The sequence below is a fragment of the Chrysemys picta genome, chromosome 2, assembly GCF_011386835.1.
Source record: "Chrysemys picta bellii isolate R12L10 chromosome 2, ASM1138683v2, whole genome shotgun sequence".
Classification (NCBI taxonomy): domain Eukaryota; kingdom Metazoa; phylum Chordata; order Testudines; family Emydidae; genus Chrysemys; species Chrysemys picta.
This window is the reverse complement of record NC_088792.1, coordinates 252,755,589-252,776,674: the sequence shown is the minus strand read 5'-3', so window position 1 is coordinate 252,776,674 and position 21,086 is coordinate 252,755,589. Positions and strand designations below refer to the sequence as shown.

At 37.9% G+C, this 21,086-nt stretch overlaps 1 protein-coding gene across 2 annotated transcripts in view; it reads right to left on the bottom strand.

The window, feature by feature from the left end:
• SPAG1 (sperm associated antigen 1) overlaps positions 1–21,086 on the bottom strand; it is a 64,899-nt gene that overhangs the window by 32,652 nt on the left and 11,161 nt on the right. The window contains exons 6-11 of one of the 2 annotated variants that reach the window (XM_008168367.4): positions 20,221–20,339; positions 18,409–18,514; positions 11,784–11,914; positions 10,941–11,047; positions 7,061–7,223; positions 371–790 (exon numbers count right to left, since the gene is read on the bottom strand). In XM_008168367.4, coding sequence (XP_008166589.2) covers positions 371–790; positions 7,061–7,223; positions 10,941–11,047; positions 11,784–11,914; positions 18,409–18,514; positions 20,221–20,339 — 1,046 coding nt within the window. Of the gene's footprint in view, positions 1–370; positions 791–7,060; positions 7,224–10,940; positions 11,048–11,783; positions 11,915–13,972; positions 14,225–18,408; positions 18,515–20,220; positions 20,340–21,086 lie in introns of those variants that run through there. The other variant, XM_065585958.1, reaches the window with a different exon arrangement.

Below are 21,086 nucleotides of genomic sequence, written 5' to 3'. Positions count from 1 at the left end.
ATATCATTGAATTAGAATTAAAAAAAGACTACAGTATGTTCTGAGTTACACTGCACTGCTGCAGTTTGCTGATGATGCAAAGCTTCAAGGAGCTTTTGTTTATTCAGTATGTCACCTACAATACATATAATTATTCTAATACGTAAACATATGCAAACATCGCTGTCACTAAGAATTATCAATCTTTCTATTCATTTCACTCTATTGTACCTTTTGTGACTCATTTTGTAAACTGACTATTATTTATCACAGAGGAATTTACAGCCTGTCAATTTCTGTCAGAAATCTGTGGATAGGCTATGATGGTTAAACTGTGGTTCTTTTAACAATAATAGCGATTCTACTCTTTTCATAAGGTATCACAACTCACCTAAATTGATGACATTTTCAATGGCCTCTGAGTACCTCAGCACAGCCTCTCCAAATTGCCCATTCTTAAATAACTCATTTCCTTCACTTTTCAGTTTTGCTGCAGTAGGAGGAAGCAAATTAGAAATGCTTTTCCCAGTGGATGAAGATTCTGTCCCATGTGAACTGGAAGTCTCCTTCTTCAGATCATTGCTTTCATTCTTTTTTTTACCATTTAGATAACCATTAACTTCACCTTCATGGTCTGGTAAATGTTCAATTGTCTTTTTCTCTGATACGTCTTTTTTTACTCTACTCTCAGTGTATTCACTCTGCTTCTGCGTCTCTGACTTACAGCCATCTCCTTTGCTGGAAAACTTTTTTTGTACATTCCCCATTTCACTTTTAGTTGCAATCTTGCCTCCGAGTCGTACACCAGTTTCTACAAGGAAGTTAATCAGCTAGGTCAGAGTTTGCATCATTGGAAGGAACTATTGTAAAAGCAAAGGAGGGGTGTATACCAAAGTCCACAGCATAAAATACTTCAAGAGTCTTCATTTATAAAAACTGATTTGTCACAGAAAACACTCTCAGAACACAGATTAATTTCTAGTAATAAACAGTTTGCAATACATAGTAAGAATGTAATACTTTCTTGTCAAATCTGTTTTCTCCTTGCTGAAGAACAACTTATAGCCCCCCTTTTCTTACGTAATGGAATGGTAGAGAATTTACCTTGAATTTAACCACTTAAATACTGAATGCTAAATAAAAAGCTGATACTTTAATTTACATGAACATGCAGATTTACAGTTTTTCAAACAGCAAATCAAATTACTTGTCATGTTAGAATTAATACATCAGCACCAAATTAAATTGTTTTACTGATAGTTCATGAGAAAATATTAGAGCTATCAAGCGATTAAAAAAATTAATTGCGATTAACTGCACTGTTAATAATAGAATACCATCTAAATATTTTGCATGTTTTCTACAGTTGCAAATATATTGATTTCAATTACAAAACAGAATATAGTGTAGAGTGCTCACTTTATATTTATTTTTTATTACAAATATTTGCACTATAAAAAACAAAAGAAATAGTATTTTTCAATTCACCTAATACAAGTACTTTAGTGCAATTTCTTTATCATGGAAATTGAACTTACAGTTGTAGAATTACGTAGAAAAAATAACTGCACTCAAAAACAAAACAATGTAAAACTTTAGAGCCCACAAGTCCACTCAGTCCTACTTCTTATTCAGCCAATCGCTCAGACAAACAAGTTTGTTTATATTTGCAGGAGATAATGCTGCCCACTTCTTCTTTACAGTGTCACCTGAAAGTGAGAACAGGTGTTCGCATGGCACTGTTGTAGCGGGTGTCGCAAGATATTTACGTGCCAGATGCACTAAAGAATCATATGTCCCTTTATGCTTCGACCACCACTCCAGAGGACATGCATTCATGCTGATGATGGTGTCTGCTCAATAATGACCCAAAGCAGTCTGGACCAATGCATGTTCATTTTCATCATCTGAGTCAGATGCCATCAGCAAAAGGCTGATTTTCTCTTTTTGTGGTTCAGATTCTGTAGTTTCCACATCGGAGTGTTGCTCTTTTAAGACTTCTGAAAGCATGTTCCACATCTCCTCCCTCTCAGATTTTGGAAGGCACTTCAGAGTCTTAAACCTTGGGTCTGGTGCTGTAGCTATCTTTAGAAATCTCACATTGGCACCTTCTTAGCGTTTTGTCAAATCTGCTGTGAAAGTGTTCTTAAAATCAAACATGTGTTGAGTCATCATCCGAGACTGCTATAACATAAAATATATGGCAGAATGCAGGTAAAACACAGAGCAGGAGACATACAATTCTCCCCCAAGGAGTTCAGTCACTACTTTAATTAACGCATTATTTTTTTAACAAGCGTCATCAGCATGGAAGCATGTCCTCTTGAATCATGGCCGAAGCACGAAGAGGCATACGAATATTTAGCGTATCTGGCATGTAAATACCTTGCAACACGAGCTACAATAATGCCATGCGAACACCTGTTCTCACTTTCAGGTGACATTGTAAATAAGAAGCAGGCAGCATTATCTCCTGTAAATGTAAACAAACTTGTTTGTCTTAGCAATTGGCTGAACAAGAAGTAGGACTGTGTGGACTCGTAGGCTCTAAAGTTTTACATTGTTTTGTTTTTATAATTATAGGAGATATCCCATCTCCTAGAACTGGAAGGGACCTTGAAAGGTCATTGAGTCCAGCCCCCTGCCTTCACTAGCAGGACCAAGTACTGATTTTGCCCCAGATCCCCAACTGGCCCCCTCAAGGATTGAACTCACAACCCTGGGTTTAGTAGGCCAATGCTCAAACCACTGAGCTATCCCTCCCCTTTTGTAACAAAACAAAACAAAAATCTACATTTGTAAATTTCCCTTGCACAATAAAGAGATTGCTCTACAGTCCTTATATGAGATTAACTGAAAAATACTATTTCTTTTGTTTATCATTTTTACAGTGCAAATATTTGTAATAAAAAATATAAGGTGAGCATTGTACTCTTTGTATTCTGTGTTGTAACTGAAATCAATATATTTGAAAATATAAAAAAACATCCAAAATATTTAATGCATTTCAATTGGTATCCTATTATTGTTTAACAGTGGGATTAAAACTGCAATTAATTGTGATTAATTTTTTTTAATCGTAATTAATCTTTTTGAGTTAATCACGTGAATTAACTGCAATTGACAACCCTAGAATATCATAGAATATTAGAGTTCGAAGACACCTCAGGAGGTCATCTAGTCCAATCCCTTGCTCAAAGCAGAACCAACACCAACTAAATCATCCCAGCCAAGGCTTTGTCAAGCCGGGCCTTAAAAACCTCTAAGGATGGAGATTCCACCACCTCCCTAGGTAACCATCCGAAGTCCCCATAAATAACATGGAAAGGAGACATTTTTAATCCGTCTTCTTGTAATATATCAATATAGCTCAATAAAAAGAGGTTTCATATGAAAGGTAAACATAAGGACAAAGCATAGCCTTATATGAGTTCAGATTAAAGACAGACAATAATGAAAATTAACCCTAAAATTAGCTTTAAACAATGTCCAGAAGATAAGAAAAACCACAAAATCATTGTATCAGATGTAACCTTAGACAAATTCTTCATCTATCAGAAGGGCCTATCACTATAGTATGTAGATATTTAATTTTATTCATTAGAAAAGGTTTTGGAACACATTGATAAACTAAAGAGTAATAAGTCATCAGGACCAGATGGTACTGACCCAAGAGTTCTGAAGGAACTTAGGGTATGTCTATACTTACCTCCGGGTTCGGCGGTAAGCAATCGATCTTCTGGGATCGATTTATCGCGTCATGTCTAGACGCGATAAATCGATCCCGGAAGTGCTCGCCGTCGACACCGGTACTCCTGCTCCGCGAGAGGAGTATGCGGAGTCGACAGGGGAGCCTGCCTGCCGCGTGTGGACCTGCGGTAAGTAACTTGTAGTTCGAACTACGATACTTCGACTTCAGCTACGTTATTCACGTAGCTGAAGTTGCGTATCTTAGTTCGAACTGGGGGTTTAGTGTGGACCAGCCCTCAGATATGAAATTGAAGAACTATTAACTGTAGTCTATAAACTATCATTTAAATCAGCTTCTGTACCAAATGACTGGAGGATAGCTAATGTGATGCCAATTTTTAAAAAGGGCTCCAGAATTGATCCTGGCAATTACAGGCCAGTAAGCCTGACTTCAATACCAGGCAAACTGGTTGAAACTATAGTAAAGAACAAAATTGTCAGACACATAGATGAACATAATTTGTTTGGGAAGAGTCAACATAGTTTTTGTAAAGGGAAATCACGCCTCACCAAAATACTAGAATTCTTTGAAGGGGTCAACAAGCATGTGGACAAGGGGGAATCCAGTGAATATAGGGTACTTAGATTTTCAGAAAGCCTTTGACACGGTTATTCATGAAAGGTTCTTAAGCAAAGTAATCGGTCCTGGGATAACAGGGAAAGTCCTCTCATGGATTGGTATTTAGCTAAAAGATAGGAAACAAAAGATAGGACTAAATGGTCAGTTTTCAGAATGGAGAGAGGTAAACAGTGGTGTCCCCCAGGTGTCTGTACGGGGACCAGTCCTATTCAACATGTTCAGAAATGGAAAGGAAAACGGGGTAAACAGTGAAGTGGCAAAATTTGCAGATGATGCAAAACTATTCAACATAGTTAAGTCCCATGCAGACTGCGAAGAGCTACAAAAGGATCTCACAAAACTGGGTGACTGGTCAACAAAATGGCAGATGAAATTCAGTGTTGATAAATGCAAAGTAATGCACACTGGAAAACATAATCCCAATTATACATATAAAATGATGGGGGCTAAATTACCTGTTACCACTCAAGAAAAAGATCTTGGAGTCATTGTGGATAGCTCTCTGAAAACATCCACTCAATGTGCAGCGGCAGTCAAAAAAGCGAACAGAATGTTGGGAATCAATAAGAAAGGGATAGATAAGATGGAAAATATATTGCCTCTATATAAATCCATGGTATGCCCACATCTTGAATATTGCATGCAGATGTGATCACCCCATCTCAAAAATTGGAATTGGAAAAGGTTCAGAAAAGGGCAACAAAAATGATTAGGGGTATGAACGGTTTCCATATGAGGAGCAATTAATAAGACTGGGACTTTTCAGCTTGGAAAAGAGACGACTAAAGGGGGATATGAGGTCTATAAAATCATGACTGGTGTGGAGAAAGTAAATAAGGAAGTGTTATTTGCTCCTTCTCATAAAACAAGAACTAGGGGTCACCAAATGTTCTGTTCTGTTTATTCCCTCTGGGGCACCTGGCATTGGCCACTGTTGGAAGACAGGATACTGGGCTAGACAGACTTTTGGTCTGACCTAGTATGGCTGTTCTTATATAACAGAAATTTTGACCCTTGAAAATATCAATAAGGCAACTGTACCCTCTAATAATTTTGTATGCCTTGGTACCATCAGCCTAGATGCTGGGTTTTCCTTTTATCTTAACTGACATGCAGAGGTGCCCAATGATCCCACAAGAATTTTTCATGCCCTCATATCTTTAAGTATTGATTCCCGATTGTGCAAACTAGTCAATATTTCAGAAGATTATATGAAAATACAGAATCTATAATGCCCAAGTTGTTCCTGACTTAATTTTTTTTTAATTACCTAATCAAACAAGACAGGACTTGAGTAATCAAGCTATAGAAGAGATCATTTTATTTGTCATCAGCCCAGACCTAGAGCATTCTATGTACTCTCTAAAAAGAAGAGAGGAAAATACCAATTCTTAAATCTGATGCAGGAATCCAGGCAGTAGGGAATTGGGAAGATTCTATGCAGAAGATCTACAGTAAAGCAGAAAGAGACACAGAGTAGCTTTGGGATAATTCTTTTCTCCTTCTTCAAATGAAGTTTCTTGTCAGCATCAGAAGAAAGTGACTCTGGGATTCTTTACCACTGTCATATAACACCTGGCAGAGGAGACAGGAACAAAGATACCAACCTTCAAGAGCTTGGTGAACACCCAAGGTGCCACATGCAAAGCAAAAGCAGGAATAACAGATGAGCTAGAATAGCAGATACTTCATATCAATTGTATGCAATGTTGTTTAACCATGTTGGTTGGTTCCAAGATATTAGAGAGACAAGGTGGATGAAGTAATATCTTTTATTTGACCAACTTCTGTTGGTGAGCTTATCTCTCTCACCAACAGAAGCTGGTCCAATAAAAGATATTACCGCATCCACTTTGTCTCTCTTTTATATCAACTGTTATTTTCAGACTGTGGAAGACAATATTCTGAGGATGAAGAGCACAGAATCAGTTCTGAGGAAAGATTGTAGCATTTGGGGTCACCTTGAGAAATCTAATCCTACACAAATGACAGCCTGTGTACTAGCCATGGGAATGGAGACAATTGCAGTCTTTCCTCCTAAACTGCACTAAGGAAGAGCTATTATTAACATTTATGTGGTAGTAGTGCTTAAAGGCCATAACCAAGTTGGACCCCACTGTGCTAGGCAAGGTACAAACAAATAATAAATTACAGTCCCTGTGCCAGTTTATAATCTAAAAAAGACAAGATACAATAGGTGGATGAGATGAACAAATTAATTGGAATGGGGGAGACAAAAAAAATAAATGTACTGGGTACCAAAGTGAGTGAATGAGGGCTAAATGACCTGCTACAAGACATTACCATGTAAACCTTTTAACTTTGCCTATTATTCTAATCTCTAACAGGAAAGCAACAAGTTCTCATAGTAAAATACTTGCGAGAAGGATCTCTAAAAAAGACTCAGATTGAGCAGAGAGAGAATTCAGACATGGCATAAAGGCCTAACAGGGGAGGGTATGGAGGTGCACCATAACATTTAACTGGAGGGCTGTGTCCTTCTCAGTTATCAAGGACCCAGTAGTCCAGGCTAATGGAAAGCGATACTGGAAGTAAATGGGATAACAATCCTCAAAAGAGTGGGAAAAATAAATTAAAAAGTGGTTCTATGACCTTGGGTGCCACTGCAAAGTTAGGGGGGGGGAAAACTGGGCTAAAGATTCAGTGAGAGTTGGACATTCACACTGCTTAAAACCTTCAAATTGCCAAGATCGGTATCCCAGGTAACAATTACATAGACAAACATATTACTTTTATCTCCACTGCCACTTTCATGTTCTTCTCCATTTCCTCCTCTTTCTTCATCACCATCCGACTCTTCGATATCTTGAATAACTATTCTTTTTCCTTTGGTGTGAGTCTCAGATACAGGCTCTAAATCTTTCAGCTTCTGCTCAATATCTGACAGATTTTTCTGCAGGATTGCAATAATAGCAATTTTAAAAGTCTTTAAAAAATTAGCATTTAGATAGTGCTCTACCTTTGCAAAACTCTTTCCATTGTCTAAATGATGCCTACAACACACCTTTGAAATAATTACTCAGTATTACCTTAAAAATAAGAAAATAGAGATAGGTTAAATGACTTCAGGACTATATAGTGAGTCAGTTTCAGAACTGGGATTAGGACTAAACTGTTTCTGACTGCCATTCCAATGCTATATCCAATGCCTACTGCATATACATATTATACAAATCCATAGGAACCATTTGTTAATAAATTCTTTGGAACATAGATTGTGTCTATCTACCTCTGTGTGTAGACAGTGCAACACTGACAATGGAACTAACTGGCACAGTCTACAAGGACAGAGACTAACAGATTTAAAGCCTAAAGACAATGGATTACTACACTGGAACTTTAGAAAAGGTCTAAAAATAGTTTAATCAAAATCCACAGTACAGAGAGCCCAATGTCTGCTAGGGACTTTTGTTTTCTTCTCAAATAGTTAAACTAACAGCTAGGATCAACCATAGGAAATGATAATTTCTTGCAGAGTCTAGTAGAAGCACACTGCTGACTGATGAAAAGTAATGCTGGTCTTACAAGAGCTACAATTCTCCCATTTATTTCATTATCATAACCATATGAAAAATACCAGAGGAATTCTAAAGCTGCTAATTTCTGTTTGTAAAAAGCTTCTAAAAGGCCAGATTTGACATAAATCCTAGAGGTTACAGCTAATTATTAGAATTCAAGAATTTTGTTCCCATTATCAAATGAGTCATTAATTGCATACTCTCAGGCAAGCCACTTAACTTAATTAACCCAATTGTAAAACTTGCTAAAGCAAGACTTCTCTGCAAAGCAAATGCTGCATTTGAGTAGAGCTATCCTGAGTATAGATTTTCTTCAACCTACCATACACATTCTGAGATTACCAGAGGAGAATGCCCCTTTGTGGATTACACACATTTTTGACTACACACACTTTCTCTACACTAAGTCTCTACTAAAGAAAAGTAAGAGAAAGTGTGTTTTCAAAAGAAAAAACAAAACACCTTATTCTGCTAAAGAAATGAGTGTAATATCTTATACTCTTTCTAACACTTAATGCTCATTTAACTTCTGATGTTTAAATGGTGCTGTTAAGCAAAGTAACAATTTTATTTGAAATGATGAACTTGTGATTTACCTGACACCTAAATGACAACTTGATGTCACCATTACCACACAAACAAAAATAAAATCTAGCAATTTTCTGGCAAACTTTTTGCATTTTCTATCATTTGCCACATTCCTATTTAATCCTAAGAAAACATTACTGTATTACTGTGGAGATTTGTGATAGTAACTCCTCACTTAACGTCGTCCCAGTTAACGTTTGTTACGTCGCTATTCTATTAGGGAACATACTCCTTTAAAGTTGTACAATGTTTGCTTATAACATTGTTTTGGGTTGAAACTAGGGTGGGCTGGCAGCCCCTCTATTAGCTCCCCTCCACACACACATCCAGCGCCTCCTGCCCGCAGCCTCCACAGATCAGCGCCTCCCCCATCCTGAATGTGGTGAAACAGCTGTTTCACTGTGTTCAGGAGGCACGGGGGGGAGATAAGGGGGAGAAGCACTGCTCCGCGGGGCCCACCAGTGGGTGGGAGGCACGGGGGGTGGAGTGGAGCTGATAGGGGGGCTGCCGGACCACCCTGGTTCCAAGCCCCCACCCGCTAGCTATGACGGACTGCTCTTCCAGAGAATCCCGCAAGTAGTGGACAAAGTACCGTACTAGCAGGCAATGAAAAAAATTTCCCTGGAACCCAACCCCCGCATTTACATTAATTCTTACGGGAAAATTGGATTCGCTTAACATCATTTCGCTTAGTCGCATTTTTCAAGAACACAACTACAACATTAAGCGAGGAGTTACTGTAATGAGATTGAGGCACAACAGAACCTTGCTAATTTGCACTGATGGTTAGTCACGACACTCAAGCCAACAGCCTCCTGGTATACACAAGAAGGCTGAAGGCTGGGCCTTGACAGTGAAGGAACTTCAGTTCTTGAGCAAACTTCCTACCCTGGTCCAACAAAACCCTTTATTTGTTGACTTTAAGGGCATACTGGAAAGGACATTCTATTCTTCGGCACTTTGGAGACAAGTTAACTGTTATGAATTTATTCTGAAAGTTTTATGTTTTCATACTGTGTGTGGATTTAGGGCCTGATCCTGTGAGGCTGCAAAGTAGCCTGGTGCATTCCTCACCCATGAAAGTCAATGGGAGTTGACAGTGCTCAACACATCTCCAGAGATGCTCAGAACCTTATTGGATGATCAGAACATTAAAGCCTATAAAAATAACTGGAAACTCCTTATTTTGGGAAATTAATAAGTAAAATTAAACAAGGAGATATGAAATCTTAGTAACATCAGATCTAGCCACAGTTGTTTCTACCAAATCTTTGCTGAGAAGAGGAGGAAGACTGCCATTGTGTGTGTGTGAAATACAGAGAAAGCAGAACAGTAAAGTGTGAATTACTGAGGTTTAATTTTTACTGTTATTGATAATTCCTAGTAAAATGTAAATATTAATAATGGTAAGGAGACAAGATAATAAGCTTTAGTTTTTGGAAAGAACTCTCAGAAATGATTCAGCAATGCCTCCTCTACAACTGACTATATCAGAGGTTCTCAAATTGTGATCTGTGGACCACGCTCCATTCAGGTGGTCTTCGCATAGTTCCCTTTAAGGTGCGCACCTGGGCAGCCACACATGAGAGACTGAAGGGCCACCCACCTAATTAGTGGTGATCCACAGGCGTGGCTCTACTAGAATGAAGATGCACATGTGAGGTGGTGGCCTTGGGGTGATTAGGGTGTAGGTGGAAGGGGGCAGTGGGGTGAGAAGAGGGTGTGTGCTGAATTTGGGATGTGAAGGGCTGCAGTGGCCAGAGAAAGAGGCGACTTTCCCCAGCTCCAGGGCTGCAGCTGCCGGGGAGAGACCCCCCTCCTTCCCAGCCCCAGCTCAGGGGCTACCGCGGCAGGGAGGAGATGGCACATCCACTGCATTAGAAAGATAAGACTACTGATATTAAAATGTGAGTTGTGTGCTTTTATTTGTAGAGCAAAAAAAAAACTTTTATCCAAAGCACTTTACAATTGTTAGCTAATGGTACAAACAACATTTGGAAAGATCATTAAGTGGTCCGCCAAGACACTCGGCAATTTTCAAGTGGTTCGTGGGAAAAAAAAAGTTTGAGACCCACTGGACTATAAGACTAGGCACATAAATCAGTCATGCATTTTTATCATAATTACCATCTCATCTGTAGTCACAAACAGGATTATATCCTTTTTTAAAAATAGTCATTTAAAATATGTATTATATATCAACATTTTAACAAGTATTTTAAGATAGAATCTTTTATGGTTCATATCTCATACTGTATTTGCCATTATAAAAAAGTAGAAGCCCAGACCTCAACATAAAGTAAATTCATTCAGAAAAGTGAAGTCAGTGAGCCAAACAGAACTTTTCAGTGGCGTTTGCCTGAATAAAAAGTGACTAGATATACATCTATTATAATAGTATAGTATATCACTTTTATCTTACATCAAACACAATGCAAGCAACATGCATCTTGTTCTATAAACACACCTTCATTTTAGAAATACACAGAGTTACTTGTCTTTACCTTAGCTATGGCATTTTCTGGTTCAACATGTAATACTTTGGCCAAGTCCTCTATAGCTGCCTGGTAATTCTGTAGATGCTTGTGTACAGTGGCACGGCGCATAAGAGCTACAAATTAACAAAGAACACACTATTTATATTGTATTGTTCTAAATTATACTGCAGACCACAATTAATTCACATTTAATCAGAGAAAGTACAATGTGAAGTACAAAACAATTCTGCATTAAATTTCATAAAGCCTTGCATCCACTTCATAATGGCTATGTATTAAGTTACTGATTTTTTCTAATTACATAATCTGATATGTTATACCCTACATTTATATGGTGATACATGAACTATCATTCCTCTTAATAATTTTCCAATTTGTCCCACTCTCTCCATAGAAGTTTAGTTAGTTACAATTACTTACCTTAGTAAGAAAGCATGCACCTGCTGTTTTAATGCAGCTGTTAAGCCTGTTAAAAGAGGTGCTTTTCTGTGAATATTAGGAGAAAGTGCATATCACCAATATGATGTGGCTAACAATCATCATTTTGAAAGCATGATCTGAACACACACCATCATCCTATTGTCACTTCAGCCCAATCTTAGGATCTTGGATCAAAGATAGGCAGGACAAAACTGCACAAATCCCCAAACTGCCATTTAAACTAGCTTGGCGGAGCTAATCTGGGACTATTTTTCCCCACATTTGAGGTCTGACAACTGAAGTCAAAGGAAAGATCTCCCATTGATGTCAATGGATGATAAACCAGGCCTGTTTCCCCCCAACCCCTCACCCCGAAAAAAGACTTTTCTCTAGAAATAAAATTCTGAGAAATCCAAGTTTACATCTCACCTTTTAGGTTGCCAGGCTCCAAATCTAACACTTTCTCACAATCCTGAAAAGCATTATGCCAGTTTTGAAGTTTGATTTCTGCTTGAGCTCTGTTATTATATGCTGCCACAGTGGACAATACTGATATGCTCCTGCAAAAGACAAGACAAAGTGAGCTGTATGCTAGAAAGAAAACAAAAGTATACAAAAACTTAAAGTCAGTTTTAAATTGTAAAGAGTTATAATAAAATTAAAATCACTAAGCAATGCAATTTCAACTAGAGGACTGTGAAACAGTATGCAAGATCAATTTATTTTAAAATCATGGCAACATAGAACTGCACCAGAGCATGCTCTGTACAAAAGTGATGCATCTCTTAAAACAATTTAGAGAACTTTGAGGCTCCTCGTCTCTTATTAAATCTTTCTTGTAAATTATGGTGACTAAAACAAAACCTACTTTTTATTTTCAATTTGGAGTGGTAGGGCTGGGTAGATGGTATATAGGAGGAAAAAAGATGGACATGCAGTATAGAATAATCAGGTTATAGTGACCTTATTCTGTATGGCTGTATACTAGATAGGACTGTAGTCACTTAAAATTGCTATCAATCCACTCTAAAACACATTTTATTCAAATTTTATGAATTTATAAACTTAAGTAAATAATAATTGCCAGACCAGTAGTCCATTCACCATACTATCTTGTCTCTGACCAAAGCCAGATGTTTCAGATGAAGGTGGGAAAAAATAAAAACTAAACAAAACATTGTGGTCAAATGTGGGGAAGTTTCTTCTAACCCTGCAAATCAGCGGTTAGCTCAGGCCCTGAAGAATGAGAGCTTATGTTCCTTCTAATAAACAAACAAATAAATAAATATCTTATATAATGCAACTGTGGATGTTCTTGATATCCATATTATACCCAAAAAAACTACAGTAAAAGAACATTAAGGTTCCAAAATTAAGCACTCAAAAGATAGAAAACACCAGAATTAAGGTTGCCTGTGTATGCATTATGATAACTACTTTAATTATGTGATCACATACTATTTTTGCCTCATTCAGTGCAAAGGATGAATGATGCTCACCGAATGGGTATCTAGTCAATATTTATTTTTATCCTCATCATTTCATATGTAGCCCCACACTTTATTTATTGCAAACCATTCTACACTGAATACAGAATTAATTTCCTCATAGACTTTTCTGTGAGATCATAGCATCTTACTGCTTTACATACATTAACAGATTTATCCTCCCAACACCCTTGTGAGAGGAGGTAGTATTATTATCCAAATTTTACACATAGGGAACTGAGGGACAGAAATTAAGACCAAAATGTCCACAAATTTTTGATGTCCAATTTAGAAAGCCTAGGGCCTGACTTTTTTTTTAATGTGCTAATAAATGGTAAGCAATTATATGTTCAGAGCAGAATTCCCACTGACTTCAATTGCAGCAGTGAGTGCTCAGCACTTCCACAAATCAGACTAGGTGTTGCAAGTTGCATAACCACAAAATGAGAAACACACAGTGGCCACCTGTGAAAATTTTGGTTTATAGACTTGCTCAGCATCACACATGACATTTGTGGCAGCGGCAAGGAGAGAATCCACCTTCAGAGTACCATTCGACTGCCTTAACCACAAGACTATACTTTATCTTCCTGCATTTCCCCGCCACACATCTTCCAACTTTTGTAACAAATGAGGCAGGAGGCCCACAAACAACAACAACTTCATTCACTACACAACAGGATTCATTTTCAGAGCATAGTCTATCCTGTACACTTAAGGAGGAAGAGATCCTGTGGAAACCCAGCGGTATTTTGTATCCCAATCTTAATATTTTTGCATTCTTGACCAGTACAGATCACTTAGAGGATGTTCTAATGGAGCTGTCCGCAATAATTCTCCGTTATTTTCCTAAGTAGTTAATACTTATATTAGAACCCAACAGTGTGTATTACTAGTTGAAATTATTCCTACCAATACATAATATGTTGCATTTATCAACAATGAATTTCATTTGGCATCATGCAGCTCTTTTACTGTAAATACTCGTTCATAAGCCAAATATTTTTGGTAAAAAAATGACACATCAAAGAGCGGGGGTTGGCTTATAAACAGGTCTACACCAAAATTTGATGATTTTAAACTCTATGGAATCATTGAATTGAATATCTAATACATTGTTGTTTTGTTTACCTGGAGCGTTTGCAGGCATGGAGCCCCTCGGCTCCCTGTGGCCGTGGTTCGCCGTTCCCAGCAAATGAGAGCTGAGGGGCTTGGAGCCAAAGTTTGCCGACCCATTCATTGATGTCAATACTGCAGCCTTTTAAAGTTGCAAAGGCTTTGTTTAATGGACTAGATTGGCTTGAAAGGAATACTAAAAGAGCAGTGCTGCAGATCTGCATGACATTTGACCAATGCGTTTCACAAAAAGCTATGCCTTACAAACCAATCAGAAAAATACAATGAATGATAGTACTATAGCACTGGTGTCAGTCCACTATTGTGTAATTTGATCTCTTCATGCATTTCTACCAATGGACCTCATAAGTCTCGAGCCAATATGAAAATATAACATGCAGAATCAATGGAATCTCTAATAAAATTGAAATAGCCTGTTATCCCCAAAGACATGCCAATCTACAGGGCTGCTTTGAAATAAACAAAGAACAATAATAATTTGACAATGATAAAGCAGGTGACATTCCTATATAAAGTCCTACAAAATCTATAACTACAATAATAATAATCTATTTTCATACTAGTATTTAAAATGAACAACACTGAAATCAAAAGAAAAAGGTCTGCTTATCACGCAGCGTTCAAACTTAAAGTTGTTGAATATGCAGAAACAAATAATAATTGCGCCGCTGCTCATGAATTCTGTATCAATGAGAAGCAAGTAAGAGAATGGCGAAAAAATAAAACAACACTAAAAGACATGCCAAGAAGCAAGAAAAAATGTCCAATGAGGTGCGCTTCATTTCCTGAACTAGAGAAAGATCTCAATAATTGGGTTGTTGAATGTTGACAAAATGGGTACATTGTCACTAGAACTGGAATTCGTCTGCATGCTCTGCAAATGTCGAAAGACGACAAATACAAATCAGTAAAGCCGTCAATATTTGTCACATCAGCGGGTTAGTGTACTCGCTTCATGAACCGTTATGGTCTCTGTCTTCATCAGCAAACAAAGATAGCGCAAAAGCTGCCGAGAGATCTGGAAGAAAAAAATTGAATCTTTCCAAAGGTTTATTATAAAATATCGAAAGAAATATGCATTTGAACTGTCACAAATAGGAAATATGGACAAAACACCAATGACATTCAATCTCCCGAGCAACAGAACGGTAACCAGTGTTGGTTCAAAAATAGTTTTAATTAAAACCACTGGCCATGAAAAAATCCATTTTACAGTGATTTTATTGTGTTTGGCAAATGGATCAAAGCTCCCTCCTGTTGTGATTTTTAAAAGAAAAACCTTGCCTAAAAACATGAAATTTCCTGCTGGTGTCATTGTACGTGCACACGAAAAGGGATGGATAGATGAAAGTGGGACTAATGAATGGCTGGAAAAAGTGTGGAATAAGAGACCAGGAGCACTTTTCAAGAAACCTGCTATGCTCGTTTGGGACATGTTCAGGGCACACAAGACAGATGAGGTGAAAAATGTGGCCAAAAATATGAAAACTATTTGGCTGTAATACCTGGAGGCTTAACTTCAGTTCTACAACCGCTTGAGGTCTGCCTGAACAAACCCTTTAAAGACAGGCTATACAAAATGTAGTCTAAATGGATGTGCTCAGGCATGGCGAAGTTGACAAAAGGCAGGAATCTTACGAAGCCCGAAATCAATCTGGTCGCCCAGTGGATCAAGGACGCGTAGGTGTCCATTCCCTCGGAAATGATAGAAAGATCATTTAGGAAATGCTGTATCAGCAATGTACTTGACGGGTCAGAAGATGATGCCATATTTGATGATGACACAACAGAGGCTGATGATGAGAAGGAATTTGAGTCTGAAGACGACACTGCCGACTGTGACGGGTTGGATCACAGAAACCCCCTTGGGAGCTGCCACCCGATGTGCAAAGACTACCCCTGCTTCTGTTTTCCCTGCCAGCTCAGGACTCCAGCACCCTGTCTTGCTGAGCCAGACACTCCTGTTTGGCTCCAGACACAGATCCAGGGTCTGAATCACTTGTTCCAAAGCTGCAAGTTTACCTGAAAACAGCTCGCAGTAGCGTGCTTGTCTTTAGCACTCAGATGCCCAACTCCCAATGGGGTCTAAACCCAGATAAATCCGTTTTACCCTGTATAAAGCTTATACAGGGCAAACTCATAAATTGTTCGCCCTCTATAACACTGATAGAGAGATATGCACAGTTGTTTGCTCCCCCAGGTATTAATACATACTCTGAGTGAATTACTAAATAGAAAGTGATTTTATTAAATACAGACAGTAGGATTTAAGTGGTTCAAAGTAGTACCAGACAGAACAAAGTAAGTCACCAAGCAAAATAAAATAAAATGCGCAAATCTATGCCTAATCAAACTAAATACAGATAATCTCACCCTCAGAGATGTTTCAGTAAGTCTTTCTCAGACTGGACACCTTCCAGGCCTGGGCACAATTCTTTCCCCTGGTACAGCTCTTGTTGCAGCTCAGGTGGTAGCTAGGGGATTCTTCATGATGGCTTCTCTCCTCTTCTCTGTTCTCTTCCCCCCCTTTATATATCTTTTGCATAAGGCGGGAACTCTTTGTCTCTCTGGGTTTCCACCCCCCCTCACTGGAAAAGCACCAGGTTAAAGATGGATTCCAGTTCAGGTGACATGATCACATGTCACTGCAAGACTTCATTACTCACTTGCCAGCACACACATATACAGGAAGACTCACAGGTAAATACAAAAAGAAGAACAGGAGGACTTGTGGCACCTTAGAGACTAACAAATTTATTAGAGCATAAGCTTTCGTGGACTACAGCCCACTTCTTCGGATGCATAGGTAAATACAGCCATCTGCAGACAATGGGAGTCATCAAGATTCCAAACCATCATTAATGGTCCACACTTTACACAATTACAATAGGCCCTCAGAGTTACATTTTATATTTCTAGTTTTAGATACAAGAGTGGTACATTTATACAAATCAGACGATCACACTCAGTAGATTATAAGCTTTGTAATGATACCTTACAAGAGACCTTTTGCGTGAGGCATATCCCAGTTACTTACATTCACTTATTACCGTATTTTCTCTAAAACTATCTCAGTTACATTATATTGACTTATTATCAAGTTTTTATAAAACCATATAGACTGCACAATGTCACACCGACATCTACGATGACAATTCAGGTGCAGCTGTGACTGAAGCCGAGTTTAATGAATTGTTTGGTGAATCAGAGACTGATTCAGACTTTGAAGGATTTTAAGACTTTTTAAAGTCTCATATTGTTCTAAGTTACTTGTTTTAAATATCCATTTACTGATTTTAAATATTGACTGTAATTTTGAAGGTGAATACATATTTGTTGAGTTATTATTATAACAACAACAGGTTTTTCATTAGATTACATTAAAAAAATTAAATAAATAAAAATTAATTAATTAATGGAGATCTCCCATCTCCTAGAACTGGAAGGGACCTTGAAAGGTCATCAAGTCCAGCCCTGTGCCTTCACTAGCAGGACCAAGTACTGATTTTGCCCCAGATCCCTAAGTGGCCCCCTCAAGGATCGAACTCACAACCCTGGGTTTAACAGGCCAATGCTCAAACCACTGAGCCATCCCATCCCTCCCCCTCAGCTCCCAGTGTCCATGGTTTGCTGTTCCCAGCCACTTCTCGCAGCTCCCATTGGCTGGGAACGGCAAACTGCGGACACTGGGAGCTGAGGAGCTTCATGCCTGCAGATGCTCTAAGTAAACAAAAAGTCCCGACCCGCCAGCGGCTTACCCTAACAGGCCAGGAGCCAAAGTTTGCCAACCCCTGAAATATAGGGTCGGCTTATGAAAGGTGTCAAGTATCAGAGGGGTAGCCGTGTTAGTCTGAATCTGTAAAAAGCAACAGAGGGTCCTGTGGCACCTTTGAGACTAACAGAAGTACTGGGAGCATAAGCTTTCGTGGGTAAGAACCTCACTTCTTCAGATGCAAGACATCTGAAGAAGTGAGGTTCTTACCCACGAAAGCTTATGCTCCCAGTACTTCTGTTAGTCTCAAAGGTGCCACAGGACCCTCTGTTGCTTCTTATGAAAGGGTCACACAGTTTTTGCTATTTTTACCTAACCATCTTGGGGGGTTGGTTTATAAATGAACAGGCTAATGAACGAGTATATACAGTACTTTTGTGAGGTCCCTCTGGAGTCTCCTCTAGCCTTGAATAACCTAAATAGTTTTGTGTCATCTGCAAATTTTGCCACCTCACTCTTCACCCATTTTTCCTGGTTGCTTATACATCATTAATCAACATGCAGAATCTTGAGATACCCCAATGTAAAATCTTTTGCCATTTTAGAAAGTTGATCATTTGTTGCTTCAACAAGAAAGACCCTGAACTAGATTGATATATACATAATATTAATTAATAATTACAAGTTTTAAATAATGGTTCACATGACATTAACTCACCGAGTGTAATATGTCACTGCTTCTTTATAATCCCCAATGGCGAAGGCTTCATTACCTTTTTCTTTTTCACGATTAGCAATAAAATTTCTCTCTTTCTTAGTCATACCTAGAACATAATAGTTAGCTGTTTTTATATCTAAAAGTTAACAGATGCAAAATATGACATTTTAACATAGAAGTATTTTAAATTAATTATATTTTGTACATTGGTTTTAAAAGTTATAAAAAGAGTGGACCACAAGACAACCTCCCTATTAAGACATGGTCCATGTTATTAAAAAAAGTGTGAAATCTCCTAAAGTGAAACAAAAAAAGGAAACTTTATCAGTATGTGTATATTTCAGGATAAAAGATTTTGTGTGGATATTTTGTATTCAGCAACATTCAAGTGACTAGAACACATTTTTCGAGACTCTTTTCAGTGGAAAAATTGTACTGAAATTTTCTAGGATGAACAGAGTCCAAGGGCAGACAAAATTGAGTATGCATTAGAAAGGTAATACTTGAAAAATCTGTGCCTCTTGGTTTAAGACTTAAGACCCTTGCCATCCTCCATGCCACCAATAAAATCTTAGCTGCTTATACTAGAGTTTAAATAAGTAAATAAAGTGAGCATTGGGATGCCCTATAACAAGTTCTCTCTGTATATACATTATATACAACAAGCAGGAAACAATGGGCTTAGTGTCTTTGCAATTTTCTTCCATTATGAATTATTAGACACACAGTATAATGTATACAAAACAAACTTATTTTTAAGCTATTTCTATTTCAAATTCTCTTTTGGTAGAGAAGACTATGTGCTTTCACTTTGATAAACTAACTATGTAGAAAAACATTTTCAGCTGAACAATTGATCCTTCTACATCTGTAGTAGAAGCTAGCATGTTTGGAATAACTACCACTAGCACTCCAGAAGGATCATTTGTTTGGGCTAAAACCTGTTTTCCGCTTTGCTAGGACAAGCTTCTATTATCTGGACATCTGAGGAAATGGGTCAACATGTTGAAAGGTGATGGGAAGCCAAGTCATCAGAGGAAGGAAGCTGGATGGTTGAGAAGGAAAATAAAGTTCTCAGCAGACCAATTCAGGGTTGATCCAAGCAAGCCTTAAGCTTCACATTAACTTGCAACCATTAATAGACAGTAAGCAGAACTAGGCTTTCTCACTATTGCATGGTAGGCAATAAGCCATCATGTATGTACTGTCCCCAATTATTTTTATTCAGATAATTTAAAGACAACTGTGGTTTCAATACTCTTTGAAACCACCCTTAAATACCTTTAAACTACACACACAGCATACCAACATGCATGAGAAATGCTACAACAACCAAGTAGTATCAGCATTATAGAAGAAAAATAAAAATCTGTTTCAAGCTTCCACCAATTTGTTTTTTTATAAACAGTAAGAAGAAAAGTGATTTTAAGCTCTATGAGAATATCATAATTACGCCCTGATACACTTTATGTTTTGTTTACAATGGGACAAATCAATCTTGATGTTGTATTTTTCTTCACCATCCCCGGCCCCAATTTCATAAGCTTATATTTAAAGCAAATCTTTTTCAGTAAGCATTATTAGAAGGCGTATCACAATTTCTGCAAAATGGCCATTTTCTGGGATGACTTACTAAGAACATGGTTTATTTTTATTTTCTGTGATGGCTGAAAAAAGCAAGGAAGAGATATATAGCAAAAGCACATTTTTCCTCTATAATGTTTCTTCAATTTGCATGAACATTCTACTGAGCAATGTTAATTCTATATCTAATCAAAGAAAAGACCATTTTGATACTAAGTCATCATTTACCTGTTGTCTCTATTTTCTTTTCAATTACGGGTAAATTTGAAGTAATATTGAAACATGCTTTTGAATTATTTTCTTCATAGACCTCATCAACTTTTGAACACTCCTTTTCCACATCAAACCTTAAAGTATAAAAATATATAAATCTATATTGCATACACACAGTAAAATGCAGCAAAACAAGATTTCTTTACCCACAGAACAACATACTATATTTCAGATATAAACTAAATTGGGTACAAAGATTCTGTCAATCTGTTCAACAATCCAAAATTATTCAGGGAAAAAACACACAATTTTTTAAACAATTTATATTTCCTTTGTGAGTGTTTTCTTCCATGCTGTCCACTCCAAATACTCTTCAAACCCAGTACAGCATTCTAAGAATCAGGCAAAATTCAAGAAACAGTGTTTTAAAGGGCCAACCCTAAAAGATACTGAGCACTTATAACTCCCACTGAAGACAAGTGGAGTTGCAGGTACTTTTCACTTCTCAGGAACAAACATAAAGTGATTAAATATTGTAACTGGAAGACCAAAGGGAAAAAAACAGTTACCTACCTTTTCTAAACTGCTGTTCTTCAAGATGTGTTGTTCATGTCCATTCCATTTTAGGTGTGCGCATACCCACGTGCACAGTTGTTGGAGATTTCTGCCTTAGCAGTATCTGTATAGCCAGCTGTGGTGTCCTCTGGAATGGCACTCCCATGTCGCAGCATATCAGGTGCCGCTGGCCCTGCACCCTCTCAGTTCCTTCTTGCCAGCAACTCCGACCGAGGGGTAGGAGGGCGGGAAATGGTATAGACATGAGCAACACATCTTGAAGAAAAACAGTTATGAAAAGGTAGATAACCGTTTTTTCTTCGAGT